The sequence below is a fragment of the Drosophila guanche genome, unplaced genomic scaffold (assembly GCF_900245975.1).
Source record: "Drosophila guanche unplaced genomic scaffold, DGUA_6, whole genome shotgun sequence".
In the NCBI taxonomy this organism is placed as follows: Eukaryota; Metazoa; Arthropoda; class Insecta; order Diptera; family Drosophilidae; genus Drosophila; species Drosophila guanche.
In genome coordinates this window covers 1867621-1885676 of record NW_022995750.1, presented here as the reverse complement: position 1 = coordinate 1885676, position 18056 = coordinate 1867621, and the positions used below count along the sequence as shown (strand labels likewise).

The window sequence follows — 18056 nt, the reverse complement described above, 5'->3', positions numbered from 1 at the left end:
CACAAGCAGGCGGGGGCTCGGATTTGGGTTGGGACTGTTGCAATTTGCTGGCCTGTTGCCGGGCGTTAAGGCAAATCATTTGTACATTTTCACAGTGGATTATGCCGCTCCCCTTGATGCCTGATGCCCGATGCCCTGATGATAATGCTCATAATTTGTGAGGCCTAGCCTGCATATCCTGGCCACTCGTTTTGCTCTCTGGCGTTGCCTACTTTTTTGGGTCATTTGATATATGCGCCAGCATGCTTGACAATGAATTGTGCTAATGAGAGCGAGCCAGGAGAGACAGCAGCAGGGGTAAAACCCGTAACCAAAGTCCAAAAGATTCTTGCATTTAATTGGCATTTCTCTGCAGGATGAGTCGCTGGAGGAGGGGAGTCTAACTTTTTTAATAAAGAGTCGTCTCCCCGGCAAGGAATTTCGCATTTCGTATGCCATGCAAATGAATATCCAAAGCAGAGCCAAGCCGACACTCTCCATTCCGACTCAGTTGATTTTCATTTTCATTTTCATTTTCATTTTCATTTTGGCCATTTAGTCAGCGACCTCAAGTGCGGGTCCCCCCCGGGGGACACACACACAATGGTCTACGGCATTTTCAATATTATTTGCTGCGGTCTTCCGATATACAAAAATGCTTCAACCCGCTTCGGTTTGTCACTGCCCCTGCGGCCATCTGCTACCATCATCTTGGGTTCATTGTGGGTGTGAAATTGTGGAAAACCGAACACAGACTACTGCCAGCGACTGTCAGCGGGCACTGGGAGTGAAGTTTCCATTGTAACCGATTTCAATTGGGCGCTTTATTTTATATTTGAATTTTAAAATTCCTTCCGCTTCGGCAACGGGGCGACCCACAGGGCGAGCGACAGGACGACAGGGCGACAGGAAAATGGACAATTTGTGTTTGTGGCAATTGATTGGCAAATACTGTCCGGCCAAAGAGCTGTCAGAAAAGGTTTCCCCCTGATTAATACGCACTGACAGCAAGTCAGGGCAGCATTGAAATGGCAGCGAAATATTTGCACATCGTTGAGAATGCTGGAGGAGTACATATTTTATTTTGAAGGCACCTGGAAGTGGGCAGGAATCAGGTAGTTGAGTGTAAGGGGGAACAAAAGCGCAGGAAAGAACTGGAAAGAGCTTCCTGCCGATCAAGCAGATCCTTTGGCTGACTGTTTAATGCTTTACGCTGACAAATATCTGACAAGTAAGTAAGCAGCGATGATGCCTACAAGATGCTTTGAAGAAGCTCCAAACTCAAACAGAATATTCTTTATTTCCCACTGCAGTCTGACTAATCCACAACCGATCGAACTTTGCACTTAACGTGGCCGTCTCTTTGGAACAGACTTGAAAGAACTCAACCATCGCTGCACGCATCATTTGAGCGCCTTAAAGCCGTACGACTCGGCTCGTAAAAACAAAAAGTTACTCAATGCCCCAACTTGCATGCAAATTACAGGCAATAAAACGTGGCAACATTCCAATGCTTAGAGGCAAACTTCTGCTCGTACCAGGTCCACAAGAGATTATTCTTTATTGTTTAGACAATGACAGCAGCAGCAGCAGCAGCAATGGGCCGGAGGAGGAGACGCCTTGGTCCTTGGTGGCAATTCTCACATCATGCGATTGGCATTGAGATTGCGTCTTGGCTCTGCGATATTCCCAAAGCTGTCATATTGTGTGTAAGGACAAACGCCCGACACACACACGCGGGGGATATGCAAATTTGTCATCCGGCAAACCAAACAAACCGAAGTGAAGGAGTGAAATAATCATAAAAACGTCAAGCCCAGACGAGGGTGTGGGGGAAGGAGAGTAAAACAATCCTGAATTGAATTTTTATCTATTGTATTGGCCATAAAGTCACATTGTCACAGCATGTAACGTATACAAACGATTATTGTTTACTCTTATAGAGTCTCGCTGGGCAGGACAGGGCATGGCATGGCAGGATGTGATCTGTGGGCATGGCAAAAAGTTGAGTTGAGGGCTCAACCGGGATTTGAACCCGGGACCTCTCGCACCCAAAGCGAGAATCATACCCCTAGACCATTGAGCCGCACATAACCAAATCGCAGCTAGTTGCATTTTTAAGCCACCAATTTTATCTCAAAGATACATCTGCAAGCAAACAAGAGATAGTGGGTATCTTTGCAACGAACTAATGGATACATTGGACGCTTGTCCAACTAATGGAAACATCTTCAGCATGCATAATGAGGCAGCGACTAATGAGGTTGAAACAAGTTGGCGTCAACAAGCCGGTTTTGATCGTTTCTCCTATGGCTGAGAGCTGCATTTATGCATAATTCAGATGGGCTAACTTTAACCCGTGTTGGCCAAATAGTAAATTTCAGATGACAGTAATTTAATAAACTTAATTGGACAGTTTTCTTAAAGGTTCAATTGCTTTAAACTGTGGCTTATCTGATGTCAAGATCAATATTTATTTTGTTGATTTAAACAAATCAGCCATGTTATTGTATCAGTAAAACGATTTCTTGTGACACCTATTACCACTCAAAGGGTTAATTGTCACCCAAAGGGTATGCACATTGATCAGTATATGATAAGCCCCTCGAAATCAACGTGTTTCACCAAGGGGATGTAGCTCAGATGGTAGAGCGCTCGCTTAGCATGTGAGAGGTACGGGGATCGATGCCCCGCATCTCCAGAAGGATAAATTCTTTTTCGCATTTTCCTTTTTGATTTAAGGTTATATTTTCTTTTCGCATTTTTTAGCCCTATTCAATTAAACTTACCCTCATCAGCGCTTTGCTGATTTATTGACTTTTAAATGCCGGCAGCAGTTGCTTTCATAATTTTTCACAGAACGCAGCTGACTCATCAGATTTGTGCTTTGTCTCCTGGCACTTTCTGGGCATGCTTTTAATTTAATTTGAAAAGTTTTGCATGCCCATTTGGCGCATTTAACCCCTTTGCCTGGACGAAAAAAATAAAAAGAAATATCATAAATAATGATGATAACTGTCCAAAGTTTGCGAGGCATGCCACGGCACAAATAGCCACTCCCACAAGGGCCCGCACCAAATGCAATTATCTGGACGGAGGGCAGGGAAAGGGGCGAGAAGAAAAATATGACAATTAGGCGCGTAAACTAATTGAGGCTGGCAGCGGACAATTTGAGGGATTATAAAGGGACCACCCAAAGCTTCAAGTTTAAATGGGAAGCAAAAGGCAGAAAAAACAAATTTCAAATTGATCTAAAGAAAAATTTCCTTTCTCACAGCAAATTCTGGAAACAATCAAAGAAATTTCTATAGCTGTGTGTGGAATCAATGTTCCTTCGCTTTAGAGGGTAAAAAAAGCTGTTCTGTTGGTGTCATATGTATATTAAATCTTACCAGCTGTTTATTTTCAATATATTTCATCTTTAAAGCCCTCTCCCCACCTTTCAGTCACTTTTCTTTCCCTTTTCTGAGGCATCTTTTGGGCACTTTTGGCCCTGCAGATTCGTTTTTTATTGTTGGCTGGCTCAAGTTTGTGGCGTGGCTCAAGTTATAAATCACAAAACTGAAACCATTGAAGATTTATGAGCTGCTAAATATGCTGGCGAGGGTCGTGGCTTGGTCATTTTAGCCAAAAACAGGAAAAAAACTTTGTCCACATATCAAACTTTAAAACGCAATTATCGTATATGTATCTACGCGTATGAATGTATCTGTATCTGAGCTTTTGTGTGTTGTATGTGTTCGGTCTTCGTCTGTGTTGTCTTTCACTTGCTCGTATAAACAAAACAAGGTCCTAAATAAACAAAACGAGCAAAAGAATCACCAGAAAATGAGTAAAAAGTTCCGCCAGACAAAAATACAATTTGATTTTAATTGAAAAATAGCAACAACAATAAAAGTAGCATCAAACCACACCAACCCGAATATATGGGAAAAACTAAAGGTGCTGAATGATGGGATCTGTCTAGATGTATTAATCGATGAAAGCGGTAAAGGATTAAGAAAGATGTTAGATTTCTACACGGACATACACAGATACAAGATCTTTCATGGCAGATGTCTTGCTTCGATCTTATCTCTCTTAGCTCCCTACCTTCCACCTTGAACGGCAGAGCTTATGAAAATTATTCCAATTAATGGCACACACTTTGTGCCTTCCTTCTCTTTCTCTCATCTCTCTGCCAACCGCACTTAAAATGCCATTAACAAAAGCACAAACAATTTTTACACTCTTCGTGCCAAGAAGAGCAGCCCAAAGCAAACAAGAACTAGTCCCAACAAAAAAGAATGGGAGGAGAGAGCAGGAGTCACAACAACTACAATAGGAACCAACGGAATTTCCTTTTTATTTTATTTATTTTCTCAAGAACTTTCTACCTTTTTCCAACTCATTTTCAAGTGTTCCCACTTAGTTGGGTGTTTTTGTTGTTGCTGGGGGTGGGGGTGGGGGTGGGGCAAAGCCATTAGAAAAGGGCAGTTGGGAGACGAGGAGCGGCTGGCGTTCCTCTGCCATCTTGATGGGGTTAGCATTGTTTTTGTTGGCTTAAGTCAACAAGGAAGGTCGAGGGTTAATGAAAGTTGGCTTGGAAGCTTCGGTGTTGGTTCACGGTTTGCTGCTTAAGTTGTTCCAATACTTTTGAGGGTGCAAAAACGGTGCGCAAGGACTGCTGCAGGAGCAGCTGGAGGGAGGTACTTTGATCAATTTATTTATTTGTACTTATCATATTTACTTGTATCTATATTTAATAATGCTTGCTGTCTATTTTGAGTAAACTTAATTTTTATATTTTCCTCCTTAAATTCCGTTTCGGCCAGGCGTCGTCCATCGCAGTTTCCGTGGTGTAGTGGTTATCACATCCGCCTAACACGCGGAAGGCCCCCGGTTCAATCCCGGGCGGAAACAGTTGAAAACGAAATTTATTTTTAATTCTATTTTATATTATTTATTTATTTTGCCCTTCTATTTAATTAAATCTTCATCATGAACTTGACCTTATCGCGTTGTTTCTTCTTCAAGGCCTCGTACTTTTTGCGCTCAATATTCTTGGTGAGAAATTCTTGGAATTTATGACGCGTATCCAGGGATAGACCTGTATTACGTAAGTCCAATTTTTCCAGAACTTTATTGCAGACAATGATCTTTAGGAGGTTTCTGCCAAAGTCCTGCAAAAAACGGAAGTTAGCTGATATTAATATTTGGGGGTATTTCGAGCACACCTCTCCCAAGGCATTGTTGGATATGTCGATGCAAAGCAGCGTCGTGTGCTGACAAATGAGCATCATAAACAGCTTCGTAATGGTCTCCGTAATGCAACACGAGCCCAGATCCAGCTCCTTGATGGGCATGGCCTGAAGGGTGTGGAAGATGGCAGCAGCGCCATCGCTCTGTATGGGATTCAGACTCAACACCAGACGCTGCAGGGGCACGTGCCGCAGAGTGCGACTGAGGATGTAAGCTCCCTCTTCAGCTGAGAGATACAACTATATTAAAGGAGTGCTAAATCTTGAGATAGAAGCTCCACTAACTGATCTTGTTGTTAGTCAGATCCAAAACAGTCAAAGTGCCGAAAGACTCCCTGCCGCAGGTTTCCAGGAAGCCGCGAATGCCCGCATCGCCCACCGCACAGTGGATGAAAGACAATTCGCTCAAATGATGACAGCCCTTGTCCAGACTGTGGGCCAGGTAACGCATCTGATATGGCAGCAGTTTGGTGTTGTGCAGACTAACCATAAAGCAGAACAATCAATTAACCAGCGAGAGTTTTCCGTAATCCTTACCAGAACTGTCGCAGCTCGTGGCACTGGCTGAGCCCCTTGGCCAGGAGCAGTATGTCCCTGGGTGTCAATTGGTTACAGCCCGTTTGGTAATTACAGCCAGCCGTCTTGGTGCTGTAGCTCAGTCGCAGTTGGCGTAAGTCCGGCAGATTGCTCAGCAGGTAATCAAGCGGAATGTGATCTGCAGATTGCAACGAAACGAATACACTCTCAGACATAAAAGACTCCACTGTGGAGTAAGCAAGAGCATCTCCCATTCGTTGTCTCACCGTTTCCCTCGATGGTGGCTGGTGAGGGCTGCAGGAAATTTATCTCCAATTGATTTATGTACGCCGCACAGATGTCCAAGGTGGCCTGCACGTTGCCCTCCTGCTCGTAGTCGCCGGTTTGCATATTCTCAATAAACTCCTGCACATGTCGCTCCATGTAGATGTTAATCCAGGGCCGGCGCTCCCTGCCGCGCGCCTGCAAGGGGGCGGCCCGCCAGCGCTGCTCGTAGCCCCGCTCCCAAAAGAAATCCTCACGAATGTGCGAGCTGAGCAACTGCAGCGGTAGCTGTGTGTCCAGATGACTGAGTATATAGTTACGGTCCTCGCGCCGTCCCAGTTGCTCGAACAGCGGCAGCTCTAGACACGCAAGATATTCAGATATTTTCTATTGGTGTTTTTTTGGGTGTGGGGGCTACCACTCACCGCTCCAGTTCTCCACGATGGCATCCAGCACAAGATGTCGCAGACTTTTCGCTTGATTTGTCTGGCCTTCGTGAGCTTCGTTCTGGCTCTGGCTCTGGCTCTGCCTCTGGGTTGGGGTCTGGCTTGTGTCCCATGATTTACCGCTGACTTTGGGCAGCTTGACATCCTTGAGATTGAAATAGGCCTTGAAGGTGTCGATGGAGACGGTGCTGGGGAACTCGCAATACGTGAAATCCATTTGAAAATAGTTTCTCGTTTCTGTCAACTAGAGATACAGAGATACAAACACTGATGGAGCTGCCGGATAAGCAATGTTTATTAGTCCGGCTTTTGGGTTGCCAGGAAACGGTTGTCAACGTGTAGGTCCTTTTGTTTGCACGGAGAATGATAAGAAGGGAGGGTGCAATGATGGAAACATCTAGAGTATATAAAGAATAGAGTACAATTTGAATATAGTTTCTTGAGCTAGAAACTTGGTTCTATTCTATATTCGCACGTGTTTTAAGAAACTTTTCCTAATCAGTTTTCTATAGAGATTTAAGTAAAAGTTTTAAATATTTTCAAGCTCCTGCTAAACCTCAAGAAATATGCAAAATCATCGGTTTATCTTCGCCTTCTTTGAACTCCTCTGGCATTTGCATAACAAAGTCGTTTGGGACAACGCGATAAGGCTACAAGTGGCAAGCCGATTATGACCCTAATTACATGACATTACAATTCCACACTCCACATTCCCCTCCAGCACACCGTGGGCACCTTGGGTATATCAAAAATATTGACTTGGCATCCTTCATTGTGGCCAATCAAGGCCAGGGATATCTCTACCTGAGGATTAGGCCAGCTGACATGACTGTCTTGTGCTTTGGCTTCTCCTTTCGACTTTCTGGTGTAATTTTTACGGCTTAGCTAGGATTCAGCGGCGTCTGCGAATACTTATGCAAAGTATTTCCACGTTATTTATGTCTCGGCCTTGACGATGCGACGCGTTGGCCAAGAATAAATAACCAACCCCCTGAATGGGTGTGCTCCAAGGGAGTCCTGGATGCTGTGTGCCCGCCATGATGCGCATTATTATGGCCAAATTATACACCTTACGAGTATCCAAACGTTGCGCTTTTTTCATGCACGCAAAACCAAATTTTTATGTAAAGCAATTTATTTTGAATTATTTTTATGGCACTTAACGGTTGCCCGACCCAGCCCCCCCTGCTCGAGAGGGTAGCTGACTAGCCAAAAATTGGTTTGCCATGGGGTTGCGTGCTCCTCGAGGAGCGAACTCCCTTTGGTTATTGTGCGAATTTGGAGTGATAAATTATGCGAAATCGATGCGGATATTGACAGCAGTTTGAGCGCTTCAAGAATAATGTTAGCCAGGCGCCACAATGGAAATACAAAATACAAACCAATCGATTATCGGTTACTGTTTAACATTTTATTGGAGCATCATCAATACTTATTTGGATTTGGTTAACATTTCACTCGCTAAAAATTATATCGAAAGTTGAGTACGCCACCAACGTCGGATTTGCCGCGATGTGGTCCACTCATGTGGCGCATGGCATTGCCGGTGGCATTCAGATTGACATTGCCACTGGGTGAGGTGTAGAGATTGGCCGTGCCACTGGCCTGCATGGTGGTCACATTGAACTGGGGCACACGATTAACCCCCAATGCGGCGGAATGACCGCCGGATGTCTGCATGTTGAGTCCCGCGCCAAACTGATCTTGTGTGCGACTGTGACTGTGATACCCTGTGGCATTGAGGTTGGTGTGCTTGTTCTGCAGGAGACTCGCCTGAGCCGAGGCTGTGGTGGTGCTACCAATGCCCTCAATATGACCGTGCTGCACTGACAGACCATGTCCATTTCTTTTGAATGGGAGAAAGTTATTTAGATTTCTATAGAACTTAAAGGATACTCTCGACCTACGCATTAACTGCTCCATAGACGCCCTTGGTGACGGGACCGCCAGCACCCGGGGTCGCTGCGAAGACTCCTGCCCTGGCTTTGGCCTGCTCGTGTCCAACCATCACTCCACACTTGGCGAGGGCCTCTCCTGTCTTGGGGTTTCCGGTTGCCTGACACTCCATTATGTGTTCTTTAAATTCTTTTGACTGTCTGCTGGGACTATACGATGTCTTCTGACTGTCTGCTGAGGGTCAGCAAAGGCTTATATAGGCTGAAATCTTTTGTCACAAAAAGAAACCCGCTCCACTCATGATCTCGGTACATTCCCTTGCCATGTTCTCTTCACGATCTGCACTACCTATCAATTAAGGCATGGGCGTAGCTGGGAACCTACAGATGAAAAGGGGATACTTAAAGGAAATATAAATAAAATAAATAAAAAGCCACAGCTGGTGGTATATATTTTCTCCCATTAGTGCCACGTCCATGAATAAAACCACAAGATACACACATATGCAGCTGTATTTCCCCTTTGACAGGAATGAATAAGATGATCGGGGAGTCACTAGAAGTGCATAAATATGTACATATAATAAAACTTATATTTATCTTTATTTGGTCAACCACCTCATCGTATACCATCACACACACCTTTGGATATGTATACGTAGATAAAAAATCTAGAAAATAATTCTCAACATTCCCAAATATTTCATAATTTGATGCAATTTATTTGTTTGCTTGTTCCATTCCACTAAAAATGTTCCAAATACTTATTTAATCACCAAATTTTCTTTACGGAAGGACAGAAATAATTATTGCTCTTTGGACACGCTGGAATCAGTTGGCGCCGTGGCTTAGTTGGTTAAAGCGCCTGTCTAGTAAACAGGAGATCGTGAGTTCGAATCTCGCCGGGGCCTTCCCTTATCTGTGTTTCATCTATTTTTTTCCCCCTCTTAGTTAATTGATATTTTAAAGAACAATCACTTTAGCATTGAAATTTTGAAAATTAAAAAAAAATAGCAAGTGGCGCCGTGGCTTAGTTGGTTAAAGCGCCTGTCTAGTAAACAGGAGATCGTGAGTTCGAATCTCGCCGGGGCCTTCGAGCAATTGTGGTTCAACGTTCAACTTCACTTCTTTTTTTCTGCCATTTTTATGTTGTTCTCTTCTCTTTTCTGATTCGCATTCAATGCAGTGAGTGCGTTGCAGCTGTCAGTCTTCGAGCTCCCAGCGTGCAAACACAGGTAAGATAAAGGGGCAGCTTTCGTTTTTCTTTTGTACGTCTGCAGTGCTGACAGCTGACAAAAAAGTTTTGCGTAAACAGTGGCAGCGGATTCGATTCGCCTTTATGGACATATACACGTATACGTATCCACCCTCAGACCCTACCTAGGTAGAAAGAGGGCCACCTGTTGTGGTCCTTGCATCGGCGATGCATAACGGAAACAACGGCACTGGGAAACGGAAATGTTCGACAGCATGTTGCGATGTTGTCGACTCCGGGTGGCCGTGCCCTGGAGTGGATGGAGACTTCAGGACTCCAGGACTTCGGACTGAAGGGGCACGGCATATTTGCCGTGTAAATGGAACGTACGGCTTTTCAATTTCATTCGCTTCTACAGATGGGGAAGGGGACTGACTGCCTGCAATTAGCCGTCAGAAAGCTTATTTGTTTCAATTTATTTACAGCCACTCGCTGTTGCCTTATCTTTGTTTTTTATACCCAAACGCACCCAAGCCCGATGTCCTAGTATAACCCCGGACGGAGGCGACTGCCCACATATAATTATCTACGAGGCAACTTCTGACAAGCGGCTAACAATGGTGGAACAATGCACACGCAGACAGGACAGAGTCAGCGACAGCATCATACTACGAGGCATAATAATTTTTATGGATTTAATTTCCAATGTCCTTCCCTTTGGTTGTGGCTTTGTGTGTCGGAAACAGCAATGTCCTTTTCTAATTTCCTCTCGAGAATTAATATTTGTGTCTGTTGCTGACTGGGTCTCTGGTTTCCCGATCAAATCAATGATACTTAGTTGTGGGGCTAGATAGCTCTCCGACAGCTCCATTTGATGTCCAAGAAGAAAGAACTTTCCCAAACTTATCTCTTTGATATTTACCCAGACTTCCTTCAGTCATAATAAGCTCTATTCCTCCCCCTAACATGTGTTCTTGCTTCGTACACATGTACATATATCATTTGCAATGCTCTGACGCCTACAGTCCGGTCTGTCCCATTTCATTTTCACCCTCAGACCCGGCAGCAGCAGCTTCTCATCATCACCCCGAGGATTTTTAGCAATTGTCAGCAATTTTCCCAATAGACAGCACAAAAACTATCACACAAAACCACTAAGCAAATGTCTGTTCCCCACACAATGTCCATTCCATAGGAGAGGGATGCTGTGTATTTTTCTGATTACCCCCGGACGAGAGTCCCAGTTTCAGTCCCGCCATGTGGTGGGCGTGTACATAGCATAGGCATTAACATAATTTATGTGGTTCCGCCGGATTTAGCTTTGTCGTAAAAAAGGACACTCGGCCATTGTCCATTGTCTATTTCAAGCTTCGATAACAAAAGGCACAAGGAAAGTCCTCGCCCGTCCTGAACTGGACCGGACCCGGACCCGGCTAAGGATTGTGGTTTTTATTGTTTTGATGGCAACAAAGTTTATGAAAAGTTTCTCTGGCCGGTTTCTCTCTAATTTCGTTTGTAGTTTTTCTGTTGACTTTGCATATTTTTTTAATTAAATGAAAGTCGAAGAAGAGAAATCAAAGTCCCCTCGTAATAGTATTTCGCTTGGGAGCTAATCTACCAGACCATTACTCAACTTTTCCCCCAGGCTCTGCCAGAAACTGTGTCCCGAATGGGTAGGGACTTACGGAGTTCATGCCTGGTTGGCAAGGGCCATAAAAACGTGCGAAATTTTCACGGGCGCGTGAATTTTCACAGCCTTTGGATGTTGTGCTGTTTTTGTTTTCCCAGACACGAACGAGTGGGCGGTGGCTCTCCCACTGCTCACACCTTTAACTGATTGCTGTCACCTGTTTTTTGCACGATTTATTCGCATGACTCAATGGGTATGTTGGGTATGTGAAGTGGAAGATGTGACACAACCAAAAATACCTGTCTAGGGTGTTCCAATGTCGGTATATAGGACATGTCCAGATTCTTAGTACACCTGGCACGCAACACTCATAACTCAAAACGTTTCGTGGCCCCTCTTCTGGGCGGCATGCAGTGTGTAATGTGGCAAAATATAATCAAGTGGAAAAAGTCAAAAACTTCAAACTTTTCTTTACGTATAATAATGAAAAATAGCTAGCACGTGCCGCAAAAGGTCAAAGGTTGAATCCAGAGTTGCCAAAATCTTTCAAAAGTTAAGTTTTCAATTGCGTAATATATGGTAAAACTTATTAAACAAGAATAAAAGGAACTGAAAATAAAAAAGAAAACAAAAAAAAATGCAAAAGTAAATCCTGGAGATGCGGGGCATCGATCCCCGTACCTCTCACATGCTAAGCGAGCGCTCTACCATCTGAGCTACATCCCCTGATGACTCTCTAGTGTCTTGGGTTTCATTTGAAAGCCTTTGCAACTATTTGTTTGAATATCTGCTTAATTTTCGTGTGAAGAAAAAGCTTTTCCCAATAAGCTTTTATTAATTTCAAATTATTGAAGGAAACTGAAATAAAGCCATAGAATATTTTGACTTGTAATCAAAAGAATATTAAAAACAAAAATAATTTTTAATGATGATTAATTTGTTTCCGCCCGGGTTCGAACCGGGGACCTTGTGCGTGTGAAGCACACGTGATAACCACTACACTACGGAAACCTTTGCGAATTTACTGGCAAAATGCCATGACACTACACTACTCAACAAAATTGAACTTTTCTGTTCTTCAAGTAACCCAACCAAAATTTTCTGATAGATTTGGGTGGGACATTAAAATTGTTTAATGAATTATGTTTTTTCTATGGCACAACTTTATATACCCGGTACTCGAAGAGTAAATATTGTTATTGTATTTGTGGTTGTATGCAACGCAGAGAAGGAATCGTTCCCGAACCTTCAAAGTATATAATTTATATTCTTGATCAGCATCAATAGCCGAGTCGATATATGTAGCTATCTCCGTCTGTCCATCCGTCCGTCCGTCTTGTTGAGCGCCTGGATCTCAGAGACTGTAAAAGCTAGAGCACCCGAAAGTTGCATCCAGATGGCTGTATGCTCACACTGTTACGAGTGTTTTTCAAAAATTAGCCCAGCCCCTTCCGCCGCCCATCTGCTGTGTCCAGAAATTTGAAGATAAGATAAATCTAAAAACATTTCTGTAGGAAATGGCCATATCCATCAGATCACCGAATTGTGATTAGATTGGATAATTATTATAGCTAGAATGAAGAAATTAATTTTCCGAGGCTAAACCCACCCCGTCCCACAGCTGTTTTTATTTTTTGCCCACTCTCTCATTCCACACTCTGCTTCGGGCAGTGCGCGTCTCGAGGGGAGGGGGGAGAGCTAAAAGAGCGTGTTGGCGTGAGAAGTGTTGTTTTTTTTTTCTCTCTCTCTTTATATTTACAATCTGTTTGTTTAAACAATAAGTAAATTGTATAATTAGTATTAAATTATATTAAAATAGTAGTTTTCCAATGAGCCCTGATATTATATATAACATCTTTGGGTTGCTAGCAGTCCCTTAGAGCTGTATAGCGTAGGTCCAAACAGGCTTTAGTATTGATTTGTAGAGGCGAATTTTGTTTTCCAAAGTGTTTTCTGATTTTCGACTTATCAACCAGGACATTTTTAGTGTTTTAAGTCTAAGTTGTTGACATTTTGCTTAAATGTGGTTTTTCCATGTTAATCTGCTGTCAATAGATATGTACATATGTAGAGAAAATGTAAAATTTAAAAATTCACTAATGTACAGATTTACTATTGAGAACCGGGTCGGTCCCTAATCGTTTTGTGTATAATTTCATACATTTTAAAGTCAAAATGTCGTTAAAAATACCGCACAACAAGGGTATGAATGACATTGAAAAAGTAAAAAAGCAACTTGTTCCCGCCCGGGTTCGAACCGGGGACCTTGTGCGTGTGAAGCACACGTGATAACCGCTACACTACGGAAACATCTGAAGATCAAGCGACAGCAAACTCCATTCAAATGGACAGCCGAGGGAATGAATGTTTTGGGCCTTGATAAGGTTGGTTTTCCTCCCCAATACGAAAGAAAATTGAGCATGTTTCCACACTTCAGCGACTGCGGATTAATCTCTGTTGGAATTAGGCTAATTTAAACGCATTCCTTATACTACACTAACTTGAGCAATGAAAGCATTACAACATATGGTACTTACATGGTTTGTTGGCTCGAAGTTACATATATTTAGTGACAAACAACAAGGCCCATTAGGCTGGTATCCCTTAGGTATTCAATTTTCTCGTAGATTCAATTTAAAGTAGTTCACCCAAAGACTTCAAGAGGCACAGTTCAAAAAATGTCAGTGCTCCGCTTTAACCTGACAAATATCTTAGCCGTGCTGCTCTTGGCAAGCTTCAGCAGCGCTGAACTACACGGAGACGACGAGCAGGACATCGAGATGGATCCTTCTCCGGAGCCCATCGATGGACGTTCGTTTTTCTTTCTAGGCACACTCTTTCGACGTTGGCGCAATCGCTGGATGGCCTATCACAGTTCTGATCCTCTGTTTGCCGGTGCTGCCTACCCAATCAACGGCTACTACAATTGCCCCATCTATGGCTGCAATCCAGCGGCCATTGGACCTCAGCCTGGTTACTATTCTCGTCCAGGCAGCTTCTATCCGCTGACCCAACAGCAACAGCAGGCTCAGGGCAACAGCAATGTCTACATATATCAGACCGATCAGAACACTGCTACTTCTGGGACTGGTGCACCTGCCGTTCCCCTTGGATACGGATACTTTGGGGCTGGATCGCCGCATCGACCCGGGCAAGCTCCAATTCCACCTATTTTGCCACCTTTGTCAGCGGGAGGGAGTTCAGCGGGTGCCGGGAGCTATGGCCTTGGCCCAGGACAAGGGCCAGGACCTGGACCCATACCAATCCCACAATTTGGCTAAGCAGCAACGGAAGCAACTACACAGAACGGTTGCCCAAGTAAACAACGCAGACAAAGTAAAAGAAAACAATACAATTTTAATTGAAAAGTGTAGAACCAACGAAAAAAGTAATCCCATTCGGTTGGCACGCCTCAGGGATGCCCAATCTAAGTCCTTTCTCTGTTATAACTTATTGAAATCATCTCCACGGAATCAATAGAGTAGTAAATTTTGCACATTTTTGTTAGAGTAAAATACCGTCCATCAATTAAGATAAATAAAGTAAATGAAATCCATCTTGTTTGCCTCTGAAACTAGATTCCACAGTAACGAGAGCAGTGCTATGCTCGCTTGAAAGTCCACAAAAAGGGTTACATTACATCCCCACACACACATATGAACATTTTATCCATTAACGCCAAGTGAAAAACTCTACAAGCAATCTGCATAAACAAACTCACCATCAACATATACTTCACCCACACCACACCCAAGAGCATCAGCAGAAGGAGCAGCCGTAGTCTCGTCTGAATACTCCAGCATTTGTTTTGATTCCATCATAAACCATAAGATAGCTGCAGACATGGATGCCTGATGAAGTGGTTGCAAGTTGCGCAAGGAGCAGGCATCAGTCGGCAGTCGGGGGCAACGGCAACGAGCTTGCTTGCCTCAATTGTTTGGCAAATAAATGCCCGGCAGCATAATGGATGGCCGTGGTCAGCTCCATGTTCTGTGTGGCAGCAGCAGCAGTCCGTTTCGGTTATTATTTTTATATAACTTGTGAAAATAATAATAGAGCTTTGCCCAGAGGCGTGGCAGCCGGACCAGAGACGGAACAAACAAACAAATACTCCAAGCGGACGACAGTTGTATAAACAGAAGTGTGAAAGTGGAGATAGTGAAGAGATCTGGGATCGCAGATTGGCACAGCGTGGCATCCACACATACTTGTACGAATGTTAAGGCCTAGACGTTGACTCCTGCTCATCCCAATCCCCGTTCCGGTCTTCATATGCAATTGTGCCGAAGTTTATTTATGTTTGTGCTTTGTCAACAATGAACAGCAGAGAGAGGTCCGAACTCCAGTGCCAGGTGTTGATGCTGTCTCTGTTTTTGTTTTCTTTAGAACAACTTTCGCTGACCGGAAACGGAAATTAAATGCACAAGTTTTTGCCACCAGCCAGCATCGTTCATTCCTACTTCTTATCTAACTGAAAACATAAATGACAAGGCCACCTTGATTAAGTTTTTTTTGGCAAATTAAGTTTCGACAGCCCAACTGAACAAATGACTCACAAGTACAATACTGCACACTCACGTCCACAACGGGGATGTAGCTCAGATGGTAGAGCGCTCGCTTAGCATGTGAGAGGTACGGGGATCGATGCCCCGCATCTCCAATTGTCAGTGCATACAATGTATATGTCACTTTTTTTTCTTCACTTTATTTTAATGGTTTTAAAAAATAGTCTAAATATTTTTGCACAAAATATTTGTTGGTAGTTTTTGCAAAAGTTTGGCAGGGCTCAACCGGGATTTGAACCCGGGACCTCTCGCACCCAAAGCGAGAATCATACCCCTAGACCATTGAGCCTCATACCGTTTCTCGAGCCCCATGATATTTTTGTCGCCGTCCCCGCAAAACTCTTGCGTCGACAGTAAATACATTAGAGGTTTCAGTAAAATTAATTATAGCTTTATTTGAAATGCCTTAAATAACAAAATTAAGTTAGCGTCTCTTCCAGATACCGCCGCCATAACCGCCGCCACCAAAACCACTGGAAAAGGAGCCAGCTGAGCTGTAGGCCGATGAATAGCTTCCGGCATATCCGAGTCCCTGGCCCAGGCCGCCAAAGCCGCCCAATCCACCTTTCCATCCGTGCTTGAAGGGAACAGGCTGTGGCACCAGAACTGGATAAGGCTGTGGGACCGCAACAGGGACAGGTATAGGCTGGGGCACAGGGACGGGCTGGGCCACAGGGTAGGGTACATAGTTGGTGTACACCGGGGCGTATCCGCCTCCTCCGATCTTTCCACCAAAACCATGCGAGTGACCAAGGCCCAAGCACAACAGCAGCGATAAGCCCAAGATTGTAACCTGAAAGGAAGAAGTTGTTAAAAATCCAAGTTTGCAATGTGTGACAGTGGGACACTTACTGTGCGTGTGATTCCCATGTTGTCGATTGATGATTCTAAGCCTCGCCAACGTCTGAACTGCCGTATATATAGGCAACCCAAAGCCACTTCCTGTACTTCCTTTTGGGTGACGAGTTCAAAGAACTGACACAAACTTGATCCACAACCAGTTCTTGTCGCACAGAACCCATCAATTTTTATTGTGCCAAAAGTTAGTCGCGGCAACTAACGCAAAAATATAACAAATCGTGAGAAAAACATTGAAATCGGTTAGGTTGACGACGGGGTTGAAGGTCGCCCGTGCCGTGTTCCGGGACTGGGCTTTTGGGTGGGCGTAAGTTAACTCATTGATGCTAGTATAAAAACTGAACTGTTCGTTGGGTAGACAAGTCAGTCAAGTTCAAGACAAAACAGAAACATGGTGAAGATTAGCCGTTCGGTGAGTAGCTGTTGCCCATCCTAAGGATGCACAAATATTAACGGACATTATTTTCTTGGGCAGTTGGTGGTGCTGTTGTCGCTTTGTGCCTGCAGTTACGCTCAGTACCAGTATCCCCAGCAGCGACCTGGTGCGACCCAAGAAGCTGGATCTCAGCCCACTGGCGGACCTGTGGACAATCGTATTATACCTCTGGGTGGTCTGCTCGGTGGCGGTGGAGGAGGAGGAGGTCTGCTCGGAGGCGGCGGAGGAGGGGGCCTGTTTGGCAACCTGTTGGGTGGCCTCTTGGGCGGAAATAATGCTCGCCCACCACCACCGCCAGCATCGTACCCTGGATTTGGAGGCGGCTATCCTGGATATGGCGGGGGCTATCCTTCATATGGAGGCGGTTATCCTGGCGCATTTGGAGGCGGGTATACAGGTGGCTATCCAGGTGGGTTTGGAGGTGGTTATGGCAACCCCTATGGCGGCTACTACGGCTAAAAAGCGTTGTTGTTCGGTCTGCCATTGACTACTTCAAGTATTACCAGCAGTTAAAAATGTTTTTGAGATAGTTTTAAGTTGTTGACATTGTCCATTAATAGATTAAAAAGTGAACGTTAAAAACACTTCCGCCTTGTTTTGATTTTGTTTGTCCATGTCGCACACCATGGGGATGTAGCTCAGATGGTAGAGCGCTCGCTTAGCATGTGAGAGGTACGGGGATCGATGCCCCGCATCTCCAACTCCAACCAGAGCGGTTACTTTTTTATTTTATTTAATGGTACATATATTTAACTAACAATTCCGTTTTCAAAAGTAAGTTGCTGATATGTATGTAGTTCGTATTAAAATTTAATGGAATTTAAAAAAATCGAAGTTTTTCGTTCAATTTACAGTTTCTTTGCTTCGAATGTGGAAAACTGTAATCGGTGCATGACTCGGCAAGAGGCTCAATGGTCTAGGGGTATGATTCTCGCTTTGGGTGCGAGAGGTCCCGGGTTCAAATCCCGGTTGAGCCCGGCTAAGTTTTTTTAAATTTATTTTTTTATTTAT

At 44.1% G+C, this 18056-nt stretch overlaps 5 protein-coding genes and 12 non-coding genes across 17 annotated transcripts; 9 read left to right on the top strand and 8 right to left on the bottom strand.

Moving 5' to 3' along the window:
* Positions 1 to 1993: 1993 nt before the first annotated feature.
* On the bottom strand, positions 1994 to 2065 carry Trnap-ugg. Its single transcript has one exon. It is a non-coding gene; the product is annotated as a tRNA-Pro (tRNA).
* Positions 2066 to 2607: 542 nt separating this feature from the next.
* Positions 2608 to 2680, top strand: Trnaa-agc. The gene has a single exon. It is a non-coding gene; the product is annotated as a tRNA-Ala (tRNA).
* Positions 2681 to 4808: 2128 nt separating this feature from the next.
* Trnav-aac lies at positions 4809 to 4881 on the top strand. The gene has a single exon. It is a non-coding gene; the product is annotated as a tRNA-Val (tRNA).
* Positions 4882 to 4946: 65 nt separating this feature from the next.
* LOC117586298 (dynein regulatory complex subunit 5) lies at positions 4947 to 6694 on the bottom strand. The gene is made up of 6 exons (XM_034276254.1): positions 6446 to 6694; positions 6023 to 6379; positions 5757 to 5934; positions 5505 to 5701; positions 5196 to 5446; positions 4947 to 5141 (listed from the first exon to the last, which is right to left on the bottom strand). The coding sequence occupies exons 1-6, from the start codon at positions 6681 to 6683 to the stop codon at positions 4947 to 4949; spliced, it is 1416 nt and encodes a 471-aa protein (XP_034132145.1). The 5' UTR covers positions 6684 to 6694.
* A 1194-nt stretch (positions 6695 to 7888) lies between these two features.
* Positions 7889 to 8571, bottom strand: LOC117586240 (attacin-A). The gene is made up of 2 exons (XM_034276177.1): positions 8374 to 8571; positions 7889 to 8312 (listed from the first exon to the last, which is right to left on the bottom strand). The coding sequence occupies exons 1-2, from the start codon at positions 8532 to 8534 to the stop codon at positions 7928 to 7930; spliced, it is 546 nt and encodes a 181-aa protein (XP_034132068.1). The 5' UTR covers positions 8535 to 8571; the 3' UTR covers positions 7889 to 7927.
* A 627-nt stretch (positions 8572 to 9198) lies between these two features.
* Trnat-agu lies at positions 9199 to 9272 on the top strand. The gene has a single exon. It is a non-coding gene; the product is annotated as a tRNA-Thr (tRNA).
* A 108-nt stretch (positions 9273 to 9380) lies between these two features.
* On the top strand, positions 9381 to 9454 carry Trnat-agu. The gene has a single exon. It is a non-coding gene; the product is annotated as a tRNA-Thr (tRNA).
* Positions 9455 to 11839: 2385 nt separating this feature from the next.
* On the bottom strand, positions 11840 to 11912 carry Trnaa-agc. Its single transcript has one exon. It is a non-coding gene; the product is annotated as a tRNA-Ala (tRNA).
* Positions 11913 to 12124: 212 nt separating this feature from the next.
* Positions 12125 to 12197, bottom strand: Trnav-cac. The gene has a single exon. It is a non-coding gene; the product is annotated as a tRNA-Val (tRNA).
* Positions 12198 to 13423: 1226 nt separating this feature from the next.
* On the bottom strand, positions 13424 to 13496 carry Trnav-cac. The gene has a single exon. It is a non-coding gene; the product is annotated as a tRNA-Val (tRNA).
* A 368-nt stretch (positions 13497 to 13864) lies between these two features.
* LOC117586395 lies at positions 13865 to 14467 on the top strand. Its single transcript, XM_034276426.1, has one exon. The coding sequence runs from the start codon at positions 13865 to 13867 to the stop codon at positions 14465 to 14467; it is 603 nt and encodes a 200-aa protein (XP_034132317.1).
* A 1306-nt stretch (positions 14468 to 15773) lies between these two features.
* Trnaa-agc lies at positions 15774 to 15846 on the top strand. Its single transcript has one exon. It is a non-coding gene; the product is annotated as a tRNA-Ala (tRNA).
* Positions 15847 to 15968: 122 nt separating this feature from the next.
* Trnap-ugg lies at positions 15969 to 16040 on the bottom strand. Its single transcript has one exon. It is a non-coding gene; the product is annotated as a tRNA-Pro (tRNA).
* Positions 16041 to 16175: 135 nt separating this feature from the next.
* On the bottom strand, positions 16176 to 16621 carry LOC117586394 (keratin-associated protein 19-2). Its single transcript, XM_034276425.1, has 2 exons — positions 16604 to 16621; positions 16176 to 16544 (listed from the first exon to the last, which is right to left on the bottom strand). Exons 1-2 carry the CDS (start codon positions 16619 to 16621, stop codon positions 16176 to 16178), a joined length of 387 nt encoding a protein of 128 aa, XP_034132316.1.
* A 379-nt stretch (positions 16622 to 17000) lies between these two features.
* Positions 17001 to 17504, top strand: LOC117586504 (acanthoscurrin-2). Its single transcript, XM_034276626.1, has 2 exons — positions 17001 to 17021; positions 17085 to 17504. Exons 1-2 carry the CDS (start codon positions 17001 to 17003, stop codon positions 17502 to 17504), a joined length of 441 nt encoding a protein of 146 aa, XP_034132517.1.
* Positions 17505 to 17672: 168 nt separating this feature from the next.
* Trnaa-agc lies at positions 17673 to 17745 on the top strand. The gene has a single exon. It is a non-coding gene; the product is annotated as a tRNA-Ala (tRNA).
* A 205-nt stretch (positions 17746 to 17950) lies between these two features.
* On the top strand, positions 17951 to 18022 carry Trnap-ugg. The gene has a single exon. It is a non-coding gene; the product is annotated as a tRNA-Pro (tRNA).
* The last annotated feature ends 34 nt before the right edge of the window (positions 18023 to 18056 follow it).

Excerpts from the sequence above, each read along its gene's own strand:
- LOC117586298 (XM_034276254.1), bottom strand. The coding sequence starts at position 6,683 with ATGGATTTCACGTATTGCGAGTTCCCCAGCACCGTCTCCATCGACACC. Across the intron at positions 5,702-5,756 it reads CACGAGCTGCGACAGTTCTG|TCTGCACAACACCAAACTGC; the intron begins GTAAGGATTACG and ends CTTTATGGTTAG. Across the intron at positions 5,447-5,504 it reads TCTGACTAACAACAAGATCA|CTGAAGAGGGAGCTTACATC; the intron begins GTTAGTGGAGCT and ends TGTATCTCTCAG.
- LOC117586240 (XM_034276177.1), bottom strand. The coding sequence starts at position 8,534 with ATGGAGTGTCAGGCAACCGGAAACCCCAAGACAGGAGAGGCCCTCGCC. Across the intron at positions 8,313-8,373 it reads GTCTATGGAGCAGTTAATGC|AAATGGACATGGTCTGTCAG; the intron begins GTAGGTCGAGAG and ends CCCATTCAAAAG.
- LOC117586395 (XM_034276426.1), top strand. The coding sequence starts at position 13,865 with ATGTCAGTGCTCCGCTTTAACCTGACAAATATCTTAGCCGTGCTGCTC.
- LOC117586504 (XM_034276626.1), top strand. The coding sequence starts at position 17,001 with ATGGTGAAGATTAGCCGTTCG. Across the intron at positions 17,022-17,084 it reads TGGTGAAGATTAGCCGTTCG|TTGGTGGTGCTGTTGTCGCT; the intron begins GTGAGTAGCTGT and ends TTTCTTGGGCAG.